The following is a 19,832-nucleotide window of genomic DNA, read 5'->3' as shown; positions in this document are numbered from 1 at the left end:
CAGGGAAGGATGATCCTTGTTTCTCCCAGACAAACAAACATACAGTATACATCTGACAAGCAGTTCCAGTACACATTTTCCAAACACAAAGAGTAACAGTAATCAAATTAGAATACATGTTTGAAAAAAAATTCAAGTATATGTTTTAAAACAAGGGAAATCTCAGTAAACAAGGAAAAGAATATACCTGAAAGGATATTCTATAAATGCTTGCAAAGAAAAAGAGTTAGAATAATATGTGTTGGTTTTGTTTTTTTTTTTAGTTTTCATTCTAAAACTTTAGTCATAAACCAGGCAAACTACAAAACTCACTGGTTTATAAATATCAGTTGGAATAAATTGTTTACTCACTCTGAAGTCTTTTATTATTTGTGGAAGTCTTTCAAAATCTGTATTTGCCTTTGGCAAGCAATATTAAGGAGGCTGTGATTATTAAAATTTGGGCAAAAGAGTCCTTTTAACAATTTGTGTTTTAAAAGGCTTCTTTTCCTTTTTTCTTTTTTTTTAGTTTTTTTTTCCAAAAGATGTATTACAAGGACAATAAGCATTTATGAGTGTGAAATAATGAATTCTAAAATAAGTAAGAATCAAGTAAAGAACAAAACCTTTTGGTGACTCAGTTATAGGTGTTTTTAACTTTTAATATATGTAACATAAAATTCTTTTGATTATATGGGGCTAATTTCCCTCATGAGAAATTACTGAAGAACCGGAGTCTGAGAGGGAACTCCTGGTGGTTCTTGGAGGTGAAATTTTTCATGATTTTTGGCTCAGAGAAGGCGTCTAGTGATGGAGGCTTGACTCAGGCTAAGTAACAGGGCTGTGAGGGAGGCTGGGACCTGGAGTTTTCTGGAAGGGGGAGAACTCATAAGGCTGAGAAGTCCCCAGATATACCAAGGGTGCTCAGAAGGTGCTGAGCAAAACAATCACTGCCCTGACCTCATAGGCTTATAATGAGGTGGAGGGATGACCTAGGGCAGGCTCTCTTACAGGAGGGTGTAGGCTTGACTCCCGCTTTGCTAATGGTGCTTGTGGTGACTCATCAGAAGCTCTGCCTGCCACCTCCCAGCTGCACTGAGCTACTGCCTAGTCTGAGTCTGTCTGTTAATGAACCACTCTTACTCATGTACAACCTGCCAGGTTTTTCCTGGAAGTCTACAGGACCCAGATGGCAAATTTAAACCCAGAAGGATAATGATATGATCTTAATCTCTACAGAAAACAGGAGTCCTTTTGAGTTTCTCTGAATTAATTACACAAATCCTGCCCTGAGAACCCGTGAAGACACCTCCCACCTGCCCCGGCAGTTCCCACTGGCAGCTTCCTGAAGCCCTGGGCCCCTTCCCTGGAACTGTAGGGGCTTTCCCAGGGGACTCGCCAGGGGCAGGAATATTAAAGCTTTGGTATTTACCTAACATGTAGGCATAGCTTCTCTTTTTATAGGGGTTAAAAGGACCTGTAAGTTTTCTTCTCTCTGCCTACTCTCTCTCTTCTCCCTACCGTACTTCTGGATATTATCCATCCCCCGTTTTCCAGAGGAATGAAATGCAGAATGTCATGTTTTGAAATAGTTACTCTTGCAAGGGTCCTTCATAGGGAGGACTAGAGGAGAAAATAGTATGATTTTTTGAATGGGGTTTTATGGTGCCCCACTGGGGAAGCACAAATGCAACACTTGCACGGAATTGAAAGGAGGGCAGTATGGCCTGTGATAGACACAGTGAGGAGACAGGACCCTGTCACTAGAGACCTGCGGTGAATGTGTCCTTTGACTTATATGCCAGTTCCTCCGACCTTGCTGCTCGAATTTCTTAGAACACCCCATCAACGCCCCACTTAGCAATGCTCAGGGCCTATTTTGGGTTCAGAGCTCTTGCTGCTCTGTTTGAATCGATGGGGGTCACTCATCTACCTACACTTTGGGGGCGCCCATCTCAGCAGAGATCAACAGTGACATGAGATGGTGTTGAACAGCAGAAGATGGTAATCTGGGACAGCGACACAATTCTCGGGAAGTGGAAGTTCAGACAAGAAACGGAGTTTTAGAATTGAGATTGTGGGTTTGGGGAGTGGGGGAGTGGTGAGAGGTGAAGGAAGGAAGAGGGGTATATGGGTGGGGTGAACTGCATCAGAAAAGAACTAGCACATTCATGGCTTTCGTGAAGTACATCTTCAAAGACTCACGGATGGTGGGGGGATAAATTAGGAATGTGGGATTAACAGATATGCACTACCTTACAGACAACAGATAAACAGAAAGGATTTACTGTATAGCACCGAGAACTATATTCGATATCTTGTAATAACCTATAATGGAAAAGAATAGAAAAAAAGAATATATATACACACTATATATATATATATATATATATATATATATATATATCTGAATCACTTTGCTGTACACCTGAAACTAACACAATATTGTAAATCAACTGTACTTCAATTTAAAAAATCCTTAAAGACTCACAGATGGAACAGCAGGGTCCTGTTGGAGAGCCTCAGAAAGTATGATGGGGCGGGCAAAGCCGGGCCTGATTTTAGGGGGAAACAGAAATGTCAAGATAAGAAGTTTGGCGTGAGTTGCAAGGGGCTTTGGCGCTAGACAGGGCTGGCTAGGAGCTCACCACACCATGTATCAGCTGTGCAGTTTGGGGTATGATCAGTCAGATTTTGATCAGAGAAGCAGAACCACTATGGAATTTGTGTGTGTGTGTGTGTGTGTGTGCATGTGTGTGTGTGTGTGATAGGGATTTGACCCTAAGAAATCATGGGAGTTGGCTACACAGTCTATGTGAGACCCTTTTTTTCTGTGGCTGGTGCTGGAGCCTGAAGTTCTCAGGGCAGGAGGTGGGGAGGAGAAGGCGGACGAGCGGAAGAGGATGCAGGGACAAGCCGGAACCATGAGTCTCTCACCATCTCCAAGCCTCCAGCAGGGTGTTCTGCAGGAAAAGCTGGTGTCCTTTGCCGGGGAGCTAAACATGCACCTGGCCCAGGAGACAGGGAAGCTGTAGCAGAGGATCCCGCAGGTGCTGGAGGAGTCTCAGGCCTGGCTGCTTCCCTGCCCTCCAGGCTGCGAGCAGATAAGCCACAGTGTTGTGAATTGCAGCAATGTCCCACTCCCTGCCCCAGCCTCCCGAGAGTAGAGGAATGTGGCTGCACCTTCACTTCTTTTTTTTTTTTTTTTAATTTCTCTTATTTATTTTTGGCTGCGTTGGGTCTGCTGCACGCAGGCTTTCTCTAGTTGCAGCGAGCTGGGGCTACTCTTCGTTGCGGTGCGCGGGCTTCTCATTGCGGTGGCTTCTCTTGTTGCAGAGCACAGGCTCTAGGCACACGGGCTTCAGTAGTTGTGGCACGTAGGCTCAGTAGTTGTGGCACATGGGCTTAGTTGCTCTGCGGCATGTGGGATCTTCCCAGACCAGGGCTCGAACCCGTGTCCCCTGCATTGGCAGGTGGATTCTTAACCACTGTGCCACCAGGGAAGCCCCTGCACCTTCACTTCTACCTTCCAAATCCTGTAAAAAAAAAAAAAAACCCTTGGCCCATGCTAACTCAGAACTATGCAAGAAGGGAATTCTAGGAAATGCAGTTATGACTTAGCTAAATTGATGCCCTACAAATCCACCGCAGGGCGAGTTACTAAATGCTCTGAGCCTGGGTCTCCTCATCTGTGAAACAGCAGTCATGAGGGCCCTAAGTGTGAGGGCTGAGTGGTGTAACACATGAAGAAGTACCCCTGGCCATCAACCAATGTTGGCTTCTTTCTCCACCCCTCATCCACCCTCCTGAAGGAGGGGAGGGGAGCATCTCTAGATTATTTGCATGAAGATCAGCTAGTCAGAAGGCAGCAAATTAACGGAAAGGAATGGGGTGATTCAGGCTTTGTAAGTCTTAAGCTTATGTTTATATAAATTTGTAAAAGACTACACAATTAAGAGCATAAAATTAGATACAAAAGTATTCATTTAGGGCTTCCCTGGTGGCGCAGTGGTTGAGAGTCCACCTGCTGATGCAGGAGACACAGGTTCGTGCCCCGGTCTGGGAAGATCCCACATGCCGCGGAGCAGCTGGGCCCGTGAGCCATGGCCGCTGAGCCTGCGCGTCCAGAGCCTGTGCTATGCAACGGGAGAGGCCACAACAGTGAGAGGCCCGTGTACCGCAAAAAAATAAAAGTATTCATTTAGAATGAGAAAATAAATCACAAGTTACAAATTTTTAAAAGCTGCCAAATACCACTAACATTGCAAAACTCAGAAAAATAAAATATTTGTCTTAGCTCACTGCCTGACAAACCTCTCTAATATTCTTTACCTACATATTTGATTGTGTAATCTTTGCGTCTACATACAACCTTTTCAAATCTGCTCTAGGGAATTCCCTGGCAGCCCAGTGGTTAGGACTCTGTACTTCTGTTGCAGGGGGCATGGGTTTGATCCTTGGTCCAGGAACTAAGGTCTTACAAGCCACTCAGCACAGCCAATAAAATAAAATAATATTAATAAATTTAAAAATACATAAAATATGCTCTAGAGAAAGAATAGAAAGTTAATTCAAACTTTCCTCTAGAATGATTTATCAAAATGTTTCTTCTTATTGACAATTTAGAAAAGTGTCTTTTAACTTCACAGTCTGCTGTTGCTATATCATGTCAAGACATTTCTCGAAAACACCAGAGTCACCCCCAACACAGCCCTACAGGAGAAGTGTGTTAAAGGAGAAGTCGAAGAGGAAAGAGACAGAGGTCTGAATGACTGTGGTTAAAATCTCTTACTTGGCAGATTTCACAAAAGCATATGACCATGTGAACACAGTGTGGGGAGCCCCTTCCATGGCCGTGGAAGAGGTTGTGGAAAGGAGGGTCCCTTTCACACTTTTACTGAGGTGTAAGCTTTCAGTGGTTTCTCAGTGAATCTGCCTCCAAAGGGGAGCAGCTAGAGAAGGGAACCCACTTACAAAGATTATTTGCAATAAACGGAGCTACTGCATGGGGCTCTGAGGGGGATAGATGGAACCAGACAAAGGGCAGTGGGTGCTAGACATCCTTCACCAAAAATGCCAGTGAGACTGTCTTCCTGTTCTCTTCAGACTGAGGATTCCATAGAAATCAGAGTCATCTATCCACGACTTCACAGTCTCTCAGCCAGGAGGAAGAGGAAAAGGAAAGGCCAACCACGGAGAGAAGTGGCCTTTCTATGGAGAGCTGCCCTGGAATCAGGGGACAGTTACTTGCTTTGGGAATACTCTGCCTGAGGTGACCGCAGGATGCCCACCCAAGTGGCAAACTGGGAAGGCTCCTTTTAGTACTCTGCCAGGAACTGTAAGGAAAATGTAAACCCCCTACGTTTTAGCAGAGAAGAGCTCTGGAAGGAGATTCTCCAGCTGAGGAGAAATACTCCGGGGGTTTTCAGGTACCCCTCGAGGACCACAGGCTTCATTGCCGCTGCCCCTGAGAATTCTACATCAAGGGAGATCATAAGCCCTCCCTGGCCTGGGCTGAGACACATGAACTTGTGTCCTTTTCTTTAACTTGACTTTTTTTTTTTTTCCTGATTATAAAAGTAAAATATGCCCATTGGGGGAAAAAGAGAAAAGCATTAAACAAACAAACAAAAAAAACCTGTTACCATTCATAATCCCACACCCTATTTCACATCGGTGTTAAGGCATATTTCCTCCAGTCTTTCTCAATACGTCATTTTTGCAAGGACTGCTTTTTTTCACAACATATGAACATGCCTTTGTCTTGAAAAACTCACTCAAAGTACCATTCAAATAATGCTAGATATTTCATCACATGTGTGGGCAACAGTGGCTGTAGAACTCGAAAGAGTTCTACAGTAAGGAAATAAAATGCAAAAAGTCCAAAAGTAAAGCTGGATGTTGCCAAACACTACGTGGCCAACTAGCCCAGCAGGGCCCCCCAGCGGGACCGACGACCCTCTTCCTTCACTCTTGGTCTCCCCGCCCCGTCCCATCCCCACAACTCCCTCCCTTTTTTGCCCCCCTTCCTTCTCTTCTGAATTTGCTTTATGGCTCATCCTGGGAGAACAGCAGAGACTCAAATCCTTGCTGGCATCAAACTGGAAACAGCGCAGACTCGGCCTGAGGGCAGGCCTCCCACACACACACCCGCAGCCCCAGCGCCTGCGGTTACTTCCTCATACACTCCTTCACAGCCTGAAACTGGGCCAAACCCACAGGCCATTTTGAAATGTGGGACATTTCTCTCCCCCTCCGCGATACTGGGCGCCCCAAAGCCCCACTCCCTCCTTCTCGCAGGCTCTTTCAATCCACTATACCCTTAAAACCTATTTTCAAAAAAGGGTTCAAAGCTGAGTAGTTACTTTAGAGACTAATAAGCAAGCAAAAGTTTCAGCTCAAGGGAGGAATGCTCCAATTGTGCAACCCCTGGAATCAGGGAGCAGTGGGAGAAGACGGGGTGGGGTGAGGATGGAGGGCTCCGCGCGAGGCCCACCCAGGGCCTTGGGTTTCGAGGGGGTCTTTCCAGAAGGGTCGCAAGGCCCCCGAAGGTGGCGTCAGGCAGGGTTCCCTCTCCCCGCCCCCCCCCGCCCCCGTCCTCTGTGCCAGGCCCAGGCCTCGCTTCGGGAGACCCCAGCTCGGGCGGCCGCAGAGGCCGGGATCGGGCCGCGCTGGGCGCTTCGGCCGCGGGTAGACGGGGTGGGGTGGGGGGGCCGGGAGGCCCCGGGCCGCGGTTCCCGGGAGCGCCGGCGCTAATGGGGGGCGCCGGGAAAATCCCCGCGGCGGGCGGGGCGCAGGAACTTGGCGGCCTCGCTGGGCGGGGCGCGGGCGCCGGGAGGGGCTGGCCTGGGCGCGGCGGCCGAGCCGGGCTCTCCTGCCGCCCGGGACGCGCCGCCGCCGCCGCCGCCGCCGCCGCCGCTCTGGAAGAGGCAGGCCCCAGCGCCCTGCGCTCGCCATGGCCACCTAGGCGGCGACGTAAGCGGCTTGGCGACCCCGCGCCGGGGCCGGGTCGCGCCCAGAGCGCCGCTGAGGCCGCAGCGCCCAGAGCCCCGGGCCATGCGGCCGCCGCTTCTGTTACTGCTGCCGCTGCTGTTACTGCTCAGTAGCTGCGGCGCAGCGACGCCCCCGGCAGGTAAGCGGGGCCTGGGCCCCCCACCCACCCAGAGGCCGGCCGGAACCGTTGTCGCACGGGTGGGTGTCAGCGGGGAGCCCGGAGTAGGTGGGGTGCCCACGGGAACCCCGATAGGTTGGGGGTAAACGGGGGTGTCCCTAGCGGCTGGGGTCCGCAGGGAACCTGGATCGGTTGAGGGGCTACAGGGCTGCCCCGATCGGGTGGGGTCCGCGGGGAGCCCGAAGTGGGTGTGGGGTGGTAGGGGAGAATTCCGGGCAGTCTCGGGGCGTGGAGCTGGCGCAGCGGGAGGAGCCGCTGGACGCCGTTCGCCTCTCCCGGCGCCGTGGACATCGCTGGCAGGAAGGAGGGGCTCAAGCTGCCCCTGCCTGAATCTGGACACACTCTAGCTCCTTCTCTGCCACCCCCGCGCCGCCGCCCAAACACCAGCGCGGCCCGACTCCGAATGTCTCAAAATGAACAAAGGAAAAACCGAATCCAGGGCTCGAGGAAAGGCCGCCTCTGCGGGCCACAGAGTCTTCTCCTGGGCCGCCTGAACGTAGCCCCGTCTGGCACGTCCTCCCCAGTGGCCTGAGCAGGAAGCAGGTCCCAAGCCTGCCTTCCTGGCAGCTGCGTGCCGTGGAGGCCAGCCACCGGCAGGGACCTCCGTCTTGGAGGTTGTGACTGTAACTCAGCCTTACTGTGGCCGGGTGTGTTTGATATCGGTGTGAAACCCCGATGGGGAACGGATAGATGGGGGGGAAGGGGGCGGGGCGGGGCTGCGCTCAGGGCAGGACCCAGAAATGTCGCGTTGCGGGTAAGGAGGTCGGTCAGCTGAACCAGACTGTTAATCCCAGCTCCGTTCCCATCTGGACGGCCCTTTACCTGAGATCGGCCATCTGCTTACCTCTGACACAAACTGACCATACTTATGAGCGAAAGAGAAAAACTACAAAAAAAGAGGGAGAAAGAAAGAGAAAACAATGACAAAGGTGGATGTGTGGGAACATTCTGTGCATGTCCACGTGTTTGTGTTTCGCTGGGTTCTTTCCTGTAGAAAAGCCGGTATCATAGATTGGGTAACACTTAAGAAGTTTCAAGAATTTAGAAGTTTCCTCCCACTTGACTTCTCAAGGTGTTGTTTGCGTTTGTTTCTTTTATCAGCATCCCTTGCTAAAGCCCTTAAATGCCATAGATCCTGGCTGAGGGGAGCCTTGCATATGGGGATGTGTGCGCCTGGTTAAATGGCTGTTTCCCCTGGGAGTCGGACAGATGGGTTTGAATCTCGACTCCGCTCCTCCCCAGCTTCAAGCCTTGAACAACCTATGTCTGCCCCTTCCCTGCTTCCTTCACATGAGATTTGGGCACTCGTAAAATGTTAGTAATTGCCCAAGGTGGTCCTAGGTCCATCTTTCTAGTGATTATCTTTGATTGTATTCTGCAAAAGTTTGGGTCTCTGTGATGCATTGGAAATAAACTGGTCCTTCACCACAGATCCTTTGCAAAGCAGCACCACATTATACTAATCTGTTTTTTGTGACTATTTGAAATTTTGCATAATAAACAATTGAAAACTAACCGGGATATATATTTTTTAAACATCTTTATTGGGGTATAATTGCTTTACAATGGTGTGTTAGTTTCTGCTTTATAACAAAGTGAATCAGTTATACATATACATATGTTCCCATATGTCTTCCCTCTTGCGTCTCCCTCCCTCCCACTCTCCCTATCCCACCCCTCCAGGCTGTCACAAAGCACCGAGCTAATATCCCTGTGCCTTGCGGCTGCTTCCCCCTAGCTATCTACGTTTGTTAATGTGTATATGTCCATGACTCTCTCTCGCCCTGTCAAAGCTCACCCTTCCCCCTCCCCATATCCTCAAGTCCGTTCTCCAGTAGGTCTGCGTCTTTATTCCTGTCTTACCCCTAGGTACTTCATGACATTTTTTTCCCTTAAATTCCATATATATGTGTTAGCATACGGTATTTGTCTTTTTCTTTCTGACTTACTTCACTCTGTATGACAGACGCTAGGTCTATCCATCTCATTACAAATAGCTCAATTTCATTTCTTTTTAAGGCTGAGTAATATTCCATTGTATATATGTGCCACATCTTCTTTATCCATTCATCCGATGATGGGCGCTTAGGTTGTTTCCATCTCCGGGCTATTGTAAGTAGAGCTGCAATGAACATTTTGGTACATGACTCTTTTTGAATTTTGGTTTTCTCAGGGTTATATGCCCAGTAGTGGGATTGCTGGGTCATATGGTAATTCTATTTGTAGTTTTTTAAGGAACCTCCATACTGTTCTCCATAGTGGCTGAACCAATTCACATTCCCACCAGCAGTGCAAGAGTGTTCCCTTTTCTCCACACCCTCTCCAGCATTTATTGTTTCTAGATTTTTTGATGATGGCCATTCTGACTGGTGTGAGATGATATCTCATTGTAGTTTTGATTTGCATTTCTCTAATGATTAATGATGTTGAGCATTCTTTCATGTGTTTGTTGGCATTCTGTATATCTTCTTTGGAGAAATGTCTATTTAGGTCTTCTGCCCATTTTTGGATTGGGTTGTTTGTTGTTTTGTTATTGAGCTGCATGAGCTGCTTGTAAATTTTGGAGATTAATCCTTTGTCAGTTGCTTCATTTGCAAATATTTTCTCCCATTCTGAGGGTTGTCTTTTGGTCTTGATTATGGTTTCCTTTGCTGTGCAAAAGCTTTGAAGTTTCATTAGGTCCCATTTGTTTATTTTTGTTTTTATTTCCATTTCTCTAGGAGGCAGGTCAAAAAGGATCTTGCTGTGATTTATGTAATAGAGTGTTCTGCCTATGTTTTCCTCTAAGAGTTTTATAGTGTCTGGCCTTACATTTAGGTCTTTAATCCATTTGGAGTTTATTCTTGTGTATGGCATTAGGGAGTGTTCTAATTTCATTCTTTTACATGAAGCTGTCCAGTTATCCCAGACCCATTTATTGAAGAGACTGTCTTTTCTCCATTGTATATTCTTGCCTCCTTTCTCAAAGATAAGGTGACCATATGTGCATGGCTTTATCTCTGGGCTTTCTCTCCTGTTCCATTGATCTATATTTCTGTTTTTGTGCCAGTACCTTATCGTCTTGATTACTGTAGCTTTGTAGTATAGTCTGAAGTCAGGGAGCCTGATTCCTCCAGGTCCGTTTTTCTTTCTCAGGATTGCTTTGGCTACTCGGGGTCTTTTGTGTTTCCATACAAATTGTGAAAGTTTTTGTTCTAGCTCTGTGAAAAATGCCATTGGTAGTTTAATAGAGATTGCATTGAATTTGTAGATTGCTTTGGGTAGTATAGTCATCTTCACAATGTTGATTCTTCCAATCCAAGAACATGGTATATCTCTCCATCTGTTTGTATCACCTTTAATTTCTTTCACCAGTGTCTTATAGTTTTCTGCATACAGGTCTTTTGTCTCCTTAGGTAGGTTTATTCCTAGGTATTTTATTCTTTTTGTTGCAATGGTAAATGGGAGTGTTTCCTTAATTTCTCTTTCAGATTTTTCATCATTAGTGTATAGGAATGCAAGAGACTTCTGTGCATTAATTTTGTATCCTGCAACTTTACCAAATTCATTAATTAGCTCTAGTAGTTTTCTGGTATCATCTTTAGGATTCTCTATATATAGTATCATGTCATCTGCAAACAGTGACAGTTTTACTTCGAATATGTTGAATAATAGTGGTGAGAGTGGGCAGCCTTGTCTTGTTCCTGATCTTAGTGGAAATGGTTTCAGTTTTTCACCATTGAGAGCAATGTTGACTGTGGGTTTGTCATATATGGCCTTTATTATGTTGAGGTAAGTTCCCTCTATGCCTACTTTCTGGAGGGTTTTTATCATAAATGGGTGTTAAATTTTGTCAGAAGCTTTTTCTGCATCTATTGACATGATCATATGGTTTTTCTCCTTCAATTTGTTAATATGGTTTATCACATTGATTGATTTGCATATATTGAAAAATCCTTGCATTCCTGGGATAAACCCCACTTGATCATGGTGTATGATCCTTTAAATGTGCTGTTGGATACTGTTTGCTAGTATTTTGTTGAGGACTTTTGCATCTATGTTCATCAGTGATATTGGCCTGTAGTTTTCTTTTTTTGTGGCATCTTTGTCTGGTTTGGATATCAGGGTGATGGTGACCTTGTAGAATAAGTTTGGGAGTATTTCCTCCCTCTGCTATATTTTGGAAGAGTTTGAGAAGGATAGGTGTTAGTTCTTCTCTAAATGTTTGATAGAATTTGCTTGTGAAGCCATCTGGTCCTGGGCTTTTGTTTGTTGGAAGATTTTTAATCACAGTTTCAATTTCAGTGCTTGTGATTGGTCTGTTTATATTTTCTATTTCTTCCTGGTTCAGGTTGTCCATTTCTTCCAGGTTGTCCATTTTATTGGCATATAGTTGTTTGTAGTAAGCTCTTATGATCCTTTGTATTTTTGCAGTGTCAGTTGTTACTTCCCCTTTTTCATTTCTAATTCTATTGATTTGAGTCTTCTTCCTTTTTTTCTTGATGAGTCTGGCTAATGGTTTATCAATTTCGTTTATCTTCTCAGAGAACCAGCTTTTAGTTTTATTGATCTTTGCTATCATTTCCTTCATTTCATTTTCACTTCTTTCTGATCTGATCTTTATGATTTCTTTCCTTCTGCTAACTTTGGGGTTTTTTTTGTTCTTTCTTTAATTGCTTTAGGTGTAAGTTTACATTGTTTAATTGAGATGTTTCTTGTTTCTTGAGGTAGGATTGTATTGCTATACACTTCCCTCTTAGAACTGCTTTTGCTGCATCTCATAGGTTTTGGGTCATCATGTTTTCATTGTCATTTGTTTCTAGGTATTTTTTGATTTCTTCAGTGGTCTCTTGTTTATTTAGTAGTGTACTGTTTAGTCTCCATGTGTTTGGATTTTTTACAGACTTTTTCCTGTAATTGATATCTAGTCTCATAGTGTTGTGGTCAGAAAAGATACTTGATACAATTTCAGTTTCCTTAAATTTTCCAAGGCTTGATTTGTGACCCAAGATATGATCTATCCTGGAGAATGTTCCATGAGCACTTGAGAAGAAAGTGTAATCTGCTGTTTTTGGATAGAATGTCCTATGAATATCAATTAAGTCCATGTTGTTTAATGTATCATTTAAAGCTCGTGTTTCCTTATTTATTTTCATTTTGGATGATCTGTCCATTGGTGAAAGTGGGGTGTTGAAGTCCTCTACTATGATTGTGTTACTGTCAATTTCCCCTTTTATGGCTGTTAGCATTTGCCTTATGTATTATGGTGCTCCTATGTTGGGTGCATAAATATTTACAATTGTTATATTTTCCTCTTGGATTGATCCCTTGATCATTATGTAGTGTCCTTCTTTGTCTCTTGTATTAGTCTTTATTTTAAAGTCTATTTTGTCTGGTATGAGTATTGCTACTCCAGCTTTCTTTTGATTTCCATTTGCATGGAATATCTTTTTCCATCCCCTCACTTTCAGTCTGTATGTGTCCTTAGGTCTGAAGTGGGTCTCTTGTAGACAGCATATGTATGGGTCTTGTTTCTGTATCCATTCAGCCAGTCTATGTCTTTTGGTGGGAGCATTTAATCCATTTACATTTAAGGTAGTTATTGATATGAATGTTCCTATTACCATTTTCTTAATTCTTTTGGGCTTGTTATTGTAAGTCTTTTCCTTCTCTTATGTTTCCTGCCTAGAGAAGTTTCTTTAGCATTTGTTGTAGAGCTGGTTTGGTGGTGCTGAATTCTCTTCGCTTTTACTTGTCTGTAAAGATTTTAATTTCTCTATTGAATCTGAATGAGATCCTTGCTGTGTAGAGTAATCTTGGTTGTAGGTTTTTCCCTTTCATCATTTTAAATATGTCCTGTCACTCCCTTCTGGCTTGCAGAGTTTCTGCTGAAAGATCAGCTGTTAACCTTATGGGGATTCCCTTGTATGTTAATTGTTGCTTTTCCCTTGCTGCTTTTAATCTTTTTTCTTTGAATTTAATTTTTGATAATTGTATTAATATGTGTCTTGGTGTGTTTCTCCTTGGATTTATCCTGTATGGGACTCTGCATTTCCTGGACTTTATTGACTATTTCCTTACCCATCTTAGGGAAGTTTTCAACTATAATCTCTTCAAATATTTTCTCAGTCCCTTTTTGTTTCTCTTCTTCTTCTGGGACCCCTGTAATTCGAATGTTGGTGCGTTTAATGTTGTCCCAGTGGTCTCTGAGATTGTCCTCAACTCTTTTCATTCTTTTTTCTTTATTCTGCCCTGTGGTAGTCATTTCCAGTATTTTATCTTCCAGGTCACTTATCCGTTCTTCTGCCTCAGTTATTTTGCTATTAATTCCTTCTAGAGAATTTTTAATTTCATTGATTGTGTTGTTCATCATTGTTTGTTTGCTCTCTAGTTCTTCTAGGTCCTTGTTAAACGGTTTTTGTATTTTCTCCATTCTATTTCCAAGATTTTGGATCATCTTTAATATCATTACTGTGAATTCTTTTTCAGGTAGACAGCCTATTTCCTCTTCATTTGTTAGGTCTGGTGGGTTTTTCCCTTGCTTCTTCATCTGCTGTGTATTTCTCTGTCTTGTCATTTTGCCTAACTTACTGTGTTTGGGGTCTCCTTTTCGCAGGCTGCAGGTTCGTAGTTCCTGTTGTTTTTGGTGTCTGTCTCCAGTGGCTAAGGTTGGTTCAGTGGGTTGTGTAGGCTTCCTGGTGGAGGCGAGTGGGACCTATGTTTTGTTGGATGTGGCTGGATCTTGTCTTTCTGGTGGGCAGGACCGCGTCTGGTGGTGTGTTTTGGGGTGCCTGTGATCCTATTATGATTTTAGGCAGCCTGTCTGCTAATGGGTGGGGTTGTGTTCCTGTCTTGCTAGTTGTTTGGCATGGGGTGTCCAGCACTGTAGCTTGCTGGTCGTTGAGTGGAGCTGGGTCTTAGCGTTGAGATGGAGATCTCTGGGAGAGCTTTCGCTGTTTGATATTACGTGGAGCTGGGAGGTCTCTGGTGAACCAGTGTCCTGAGCTTGGCTCTCCCACCTCAGAGGCTCAGGCCTGACACCTGGCCAAGCACCAAGACCCTGTCAGCCACACGGCTGTGCACGCCCCGTGTCTTCCTCAGAACCCTAAGTTTCATCCCCTCCCAAAGATATCTGTGTCCTGTGAATACATTAGGACACAGACATCTTTGGGAGGGGCCACTGTTCTGCCTACAGCAGGGTCAGACCATTGAATACAGTGATCAGCATGGGGCTGGGCCCCCTGTTGGTGATCACTGAAGGCAGGGTCTGGGTATCGGGTTGCGGCTCGCCACCTGCAGAAGCAGCCATCCATCAGATCACCCTGAAATGGGCACGTCTTAAAAATCACACTTAGGCAGCAGTGTCTGGTTTGCCTTTCATTCGTGGTCCTGCATTTGCCCCTCACTCCATCTCTGGGAGAGGTGGTATCATTTCATTATTCATGGGAAAACTGAGGCTCAGGTGGGGTCGTGGTAGGATCCCATGGCTCTAGGTGGCAGGATCAGGATTCCAGCCAAAGCCCTTTGTCCAGAAATTCTCTTCCCTTCCCACAGAGCCTTTGTCAACACTGTTGACAGAAGGTGCTATGGCCCTAAATATATTGACCCTTTAGAGCCATCCAGATAAGTCCATGGTCCAGAGTTGTACCCCCTCCCTGCCTCAGCCACTGAGACCAGAGAAAAGGCAGGACTTACACATAAAGCAAGGAAGAGAAAGACTGAGATTAGCGTGGGTTTCGGGTGGACAAATGCAACACTGAGGACACAGAAACTGGCTACATAATCCCTGAAGCAACTCAGGCCGCTGGGCTACAAGCCACTCGCTCCCCAGATCCTGCGTGCCTGGTCCTCCAGACACTGGGGATGAAACAGCCCCCAAGTGTGGCAACACCCAGCCCTCCTGGAGCTCGCTGCTCTAGCGTTGCGGGAGACTGTCAGTGAGCTGCTAGCAAGGAGGAGAGGAAACGATCACGTGGTGCTCGCACTGTTCTCAGCACCGCATGTGAAATTAACCCACTCATTCCTCATAATAACCCTTTGAAGTCTGCGCTGTTTTCTTTCCATTTCGCAGGGGAGGCAACCAGGCACAGAGAGGGAAACAGCTTGCTCAAGGTCCCGCAAAGAGCACGTGACTTTGAACCCAGGCAGTCAAGTTCTGGAATCCATGCCTCTCACCACCGGGGTGTAAACAAAGGACGCAGGTGGTGGGAAAGCTAGGAGAAAAGGAAAGCAGGGATCGGGAGTCCCCTGCCCTGGGCTTCGTAGGCAGGAAGCTGCTCTGATAAGGTGGCATCTGAGCAGAGACATGAAGGGAGCAGGGGAGAGAGCCTGGCACAGGGGGAGAGAAGCCTCCAGAGAAGGGCAGCAGCAAGGGCAAGGCGAGGTGGGAGGGTTCCCGGTGCTTCCCAGGAACAAGGAGGAGGCCACGGGAGGCCGTTGAGGGACGGGCCTCCTGAGAGGCGTGCAGGGCCGGGGTTGAAGCTGTTGGTGTTAATGAGTGGGCGGCCTCTGGTACTTCACTGTGAAATCTACAGCCGTAAGACTCATTTTCTTCTCTGAATGTGGTGAGACAGGGGAGTCCAAGAAACTCAAATACGAGAGCAAAACTGCAGGTCCTCTCTCCACACCTCAGTAAAATGAAAGTTGAAGAAAGTGGAAGACTCATCTGGAGACCCCAGCTTTTCCAGAAGGCTTTTTTCTGGTCCACGTGCCAGTTGAGGTGGAAGACTTCGCTGGTCCCCTGTCGCTCCCTTTCTCAGCTGAATGCTTAGACGGGGGGAGAGGGTGCCAGGAGAAGGGCGGAGGGAGGGGCAACGCCTCTGGCCCCTCCCCAGAGATGGGGAGATGGGGAGGAGCCCTGGGGCAGGCCGAATAAGGGTCCCCAAAGGTGTCCACATCCTCATCCCCGGAACCTGTGACCACGTTATCTTACATGGCAAAAGGGATTTGGCAGACGTGATTAAATTAGGGGTCCTGAGCTGGGGAGATTATCCTGGACTGTCGGGCCCTGTGGGCCCAGTGCAATCACAAGGGTCCTTGGAAGATGGGAGAGGGAGGCAAGAGAGTCAGAACCAAAGAGACGGCAGCACAAGAAGGACTCAGCCCAGCGTTGCCGGAGGTAGAGGCCATGAGCCAAAGAATGTGAGCAGCTTCTAGGCAAGGAAAAAGGCAAGCTTCCAGAAGCAACAGAGCCCTGCTGACACCTTGACATGGGCCCAGTGAGACCTACTGCAAACTTATGACCTCCAGAGCTGTGAGAGCATAAATCTGGGTTGTTTTAAGACACTACATTTGGGGTCATTTCTTTCAACATCAATAGGAAACTGGGGACTTCCCTGGTGGTGCAGTGGTTAAGAATCCACCTGCCAGTGCAGGGGACACGGGTTCGAGCCCTGGACCGGGAAGATCCCACATGCCGCGGAGCAACTAAGCCCTTGTGCCACAACTACCAAGCCTGCACTCTAGACCCCGCGAGCCACAACTACTGAAGCCCGCACACGTAGAGCCCGTGCTCTGCAACAAGAGAAGCCACCGCAATGAGAAGCCCACGCACCACAACAAAGAGTAGCCCCAGCTCGCCACAACTAGAGAAAGCCCGCATGCAATGAAAATCCAGTACAGCCAAAAATTAATTAATTAATTAATTTTTTAAAACTAGGAAACTAATATAGACAGTAGAAGGTCTCCGGGATGCTCTGATGAGTGCCCAGCCCCAACCAAGCACTCACCCTGAGACCCTGCACATCCCTCCCTGGAAGGAGAACTTCATTTCTCAGCTCAGCTTTGGCATCCACTGGGCTATAGCAGCCACAGTGAGTGGGATGGGCCTGACCAGGAGACCAGCCTCCCGCCATGCTGCGCCTTTGGCCCAGCTTCCATGAGGCCTGGTATGAGTTGGCAGCAGTGCTGGTGAGCTGCTTGAATTAAGATCTAGAATGGAGGTCAGCCCAAGGTCATAGCTGTGAAGACAGTGGACATTCTGTAAGTAAACAAGTGGCCACAGACTCTAGGTAATGTACCTTTCAGAAGAGAGCAGTGGGCCAGGCTATCAGCTGATCCGGGCATCCTTCTTTAAGATTGGATGCATTTACTGAAATTGTGTGGTTTGAGTTTCCTGCTTTGAATTCTGGAACGGCATGTTTTTCAAACTTTACTTTCCACCTCTGGGTGTTTCTCATTAATGTTTTATTTTTGGTTTTTTTTTTTTGTCTGCTGCGTCGGGTCTTTGTTGCTGTGCGTGGGCTTTCTCTAGTTGCAGCGAGCGGGGGCTACTCTTTGTTGCACAGGCTTCTCATTGCGGTGGCTTCTCTTGTTGCGGAGCATGGGCTCTAGGCATGCAGGCTTCAGTAGTTGCAGCACACGGGCCCTACAGCTCACGGGCTTCAGTAGTTGTGGCGTACAGGCTTAGCTGCTCTGTGGCATATGGGATCCTCCCGGACCAGGGATCGAACCCACGTCCCCTGGGTTGGCAGGCGGATACTTTACCACTGCGCCACCAGGGCAGTCCCCATTAATCTTTAAATCTCAGAGAAAGTCTATCATTACGGTCTGTTTTCTTACTAGAGCAAAGGCTCCCGTGAGGGCAGCCTCTAGCCCAATCCTGTAAAGCACCTGGTTGGAGTTGTGTCTCCCAGGTCACCCCGAAAAGGGGGATTCAGATCTTGGTGGCAGTTCCCTGGGGAATGTGTTATTCTATCGTTTGTAGTTCTCAAACTTCAGTGTGCATGAGAATCAGCTGGGAAGCTTGTTGAAAATGCAGAATTCCTGGTCTGGGGTGGAGCCTGGGAATCTGCATTTTAACTTCAGTGCTTGTGATGCTGGGGGGGGGTCTTTGAGAAACACAGTGACTCTGATGAAGCCCAGAAGACAAGTCCTCACCCTCCCAGGTGTCTGTGGGCTTTGCACGCCTGGTTTGGGGTATGTTTCTGTGTGTGTGTCTGTGTGTGTGTGTGTGCGCACCCATGTTTGTGGACGTTTACCAAACACTCCTTTGGTATAAGTCTGGGTCTAATGCATGTCAAGTGGTCATCAAGTTAATTTTCTCCACGGCCTTCTGCAGTCTACTGTTACTTATTCCTTACTCCTGACGAAGAAACAGAAGCCCGGGCTGTTAAGTTACCCACACTTACTAAACGTAAAACAGGCATTCTGGTTCAGCCAGACCCCATACCCAGGACCCATTCATAAGGACTGGAACCTGCAAGTGGAAAGGCATCCCCAAGCCCCCCTTTTTCCCACGGTCTGTGTCAGTGGTGCCGTCTTTAGTCAAAGGCTAAAGGAGTAGGGGAGAACGGGTAATACCAAAAACCGAGGCGTAATGGGAAGGAAATCCAAAAGAGGGGATATATGTATATGTATGGCTGATTCATTTTGCTGTTCAGTAGAAACTAACACAGCATTGTAAAGCAACTATACTCCAATAGCAATTAGTTAAAAACAAAAAAAACCAAGGCGTAGGAATGGTCTGGTAGAGTGCATTGGAATATTTTTGTAATCGATTTTTCTCCTCTTGACCCTCCCTTTCTCTCCCTCCTCTCCCCCCTTCTCTTATTCTCTGTCCCTGTCAAGACACCCCCTTCCAGCTGCCTGCTCCTCGAAACCTGAAGGTTCACCTGTACAACGCCCAGCAGGCTCTGAGCTGGGAGCCCGTGTCCCTGAACAATGACACAAGGCTGGTGGTCTACCAGGTGCAGTATAAATAGTAAGCGACATTTCTGTTGGCATTCTTACTGGGAGCTGGGGTTGGGAGGTTGTTACGGAAGCTGAGGCCAGCTGCCTGTTCTTGCCTCTTGGCAGGATTGTAAGCAAATCCATGGGAAGCAGATAATTCTCTTGTACTTTTTACATCTCCAAGGACAGAGATTTCACAACACCCCATGCATCTGAAGGCTGAAAGGACCCTGGCCATCAGAGAACTCAGCGGTCTAACCACATGACTGCTTAGTTTGGTGAAAGCGGATTCCTCAGTTTCAAGAGAAGATGCATAAAAAGCCTTCCTGTCTTGAAAGGGCAAGAGGCATCTTTTGGTCTTCATCTCTTTCAAGTGTCAAAATCTGGTTTATTTAGGCTTGTGGGCCAAATTTGGCCTAATAAGGAAGTTATTCATCTAATGAACTATTAATTCTCAGTTTCTAAGCTGGTGTTCCATTTTGCATTTTTTTCCGGCCCCTCATTCTGTCTCTCACCTACTTTTCAAGCTTTTTTACAGTTTGCCGTCACTTGATTTGCAGTATAGACACATAGGGGAAGAAGAAAGGCAAAATCCAAGTCCTTGTTTACCTTGTTAAATGAATTAAGTGGAGACTAAGTTAAAATTATTGTGGGAATTCCCTTGCAGTCCAGTGGTTAGGACTCCACTCTTCCAATACACAGGGCGTGAGTTCAATCCCTGGTCGGGGAACAAAGATCCTGCATGCCACACGGTGCACACAAAAAAAAAATTATCGGCTAAGTCACTTTTAGATTACTAAATAAGCAAAATTTTAAAAAATAGGAATGCTAGGGGCTTCCCTGGTGGCGCAGTGCTTGAGAGTCCGCCTGCCGATGCAGGGGACACGGGTTCGTGCCCCGGTCCAGGAAGATCCCACATGCCGCGGAGCGGCTGGGCCCATGAGCCATGGCCGCTGAGTCTGCGAGTCCGGAGCCTGTGCTCCACAACGGGAGAGGCCACAACGGTGAGAGGCCCGCATACCGCAAAAAAAAA

General features: G+C 46.8%; 1 protein-coding gene across 1 annotated transcript in view; it reads left to right on the top strand.

Moving 5' to 3' along the window:
- Nucleotides 1-6,912: 6,912 nt before the first annotated feature.
- The window catches only part of IFNGR2 (interferon gamma receptor 2), a 31,451-nt gene continuing 18,531 nt past the window's right edge, over nucleotides 6,913-19,832 (top strand). Inside the window, exons 1-2 of the mRNA XM_089910291.1 lie at nucleotides 6,913-7,111; nucleotides 18,698-18,830. Coding sequence (XP_089766417.1) covers nucleotides 7,036-7,111; nucleotides 18,698-18,830 — 209 coding nt within the window. The 5' untranslated portion in view covers nucleotides 6,913-7,035. The remainder of the gene's footprint in view (nucleotides 7,112-18,697; nucleotides 18,831-19,832) is intronic.

Source organism: Delphinapterus leucas, chromosome 4, assembly GCF_059928025.1.
Source record: "Delphinapterus leucas isolate spDelLeu-1000000601 "Yukka" chromosome 4, BTC_Dleu_Yukka2, whole genome shotgun sequence".
Taxonomy (NCBI): Eukaryota; Metazoa; Chordata; class Mammalia; order Artiodactyla; family Monodontidae; genus Delphinapterus; species Delphinapterus leucas.
The sequence above is the reverse complement of the archived record's forward strand: the minus strand, read 5'-3'. Positions and strand labels throughout refer to the sequence as shown.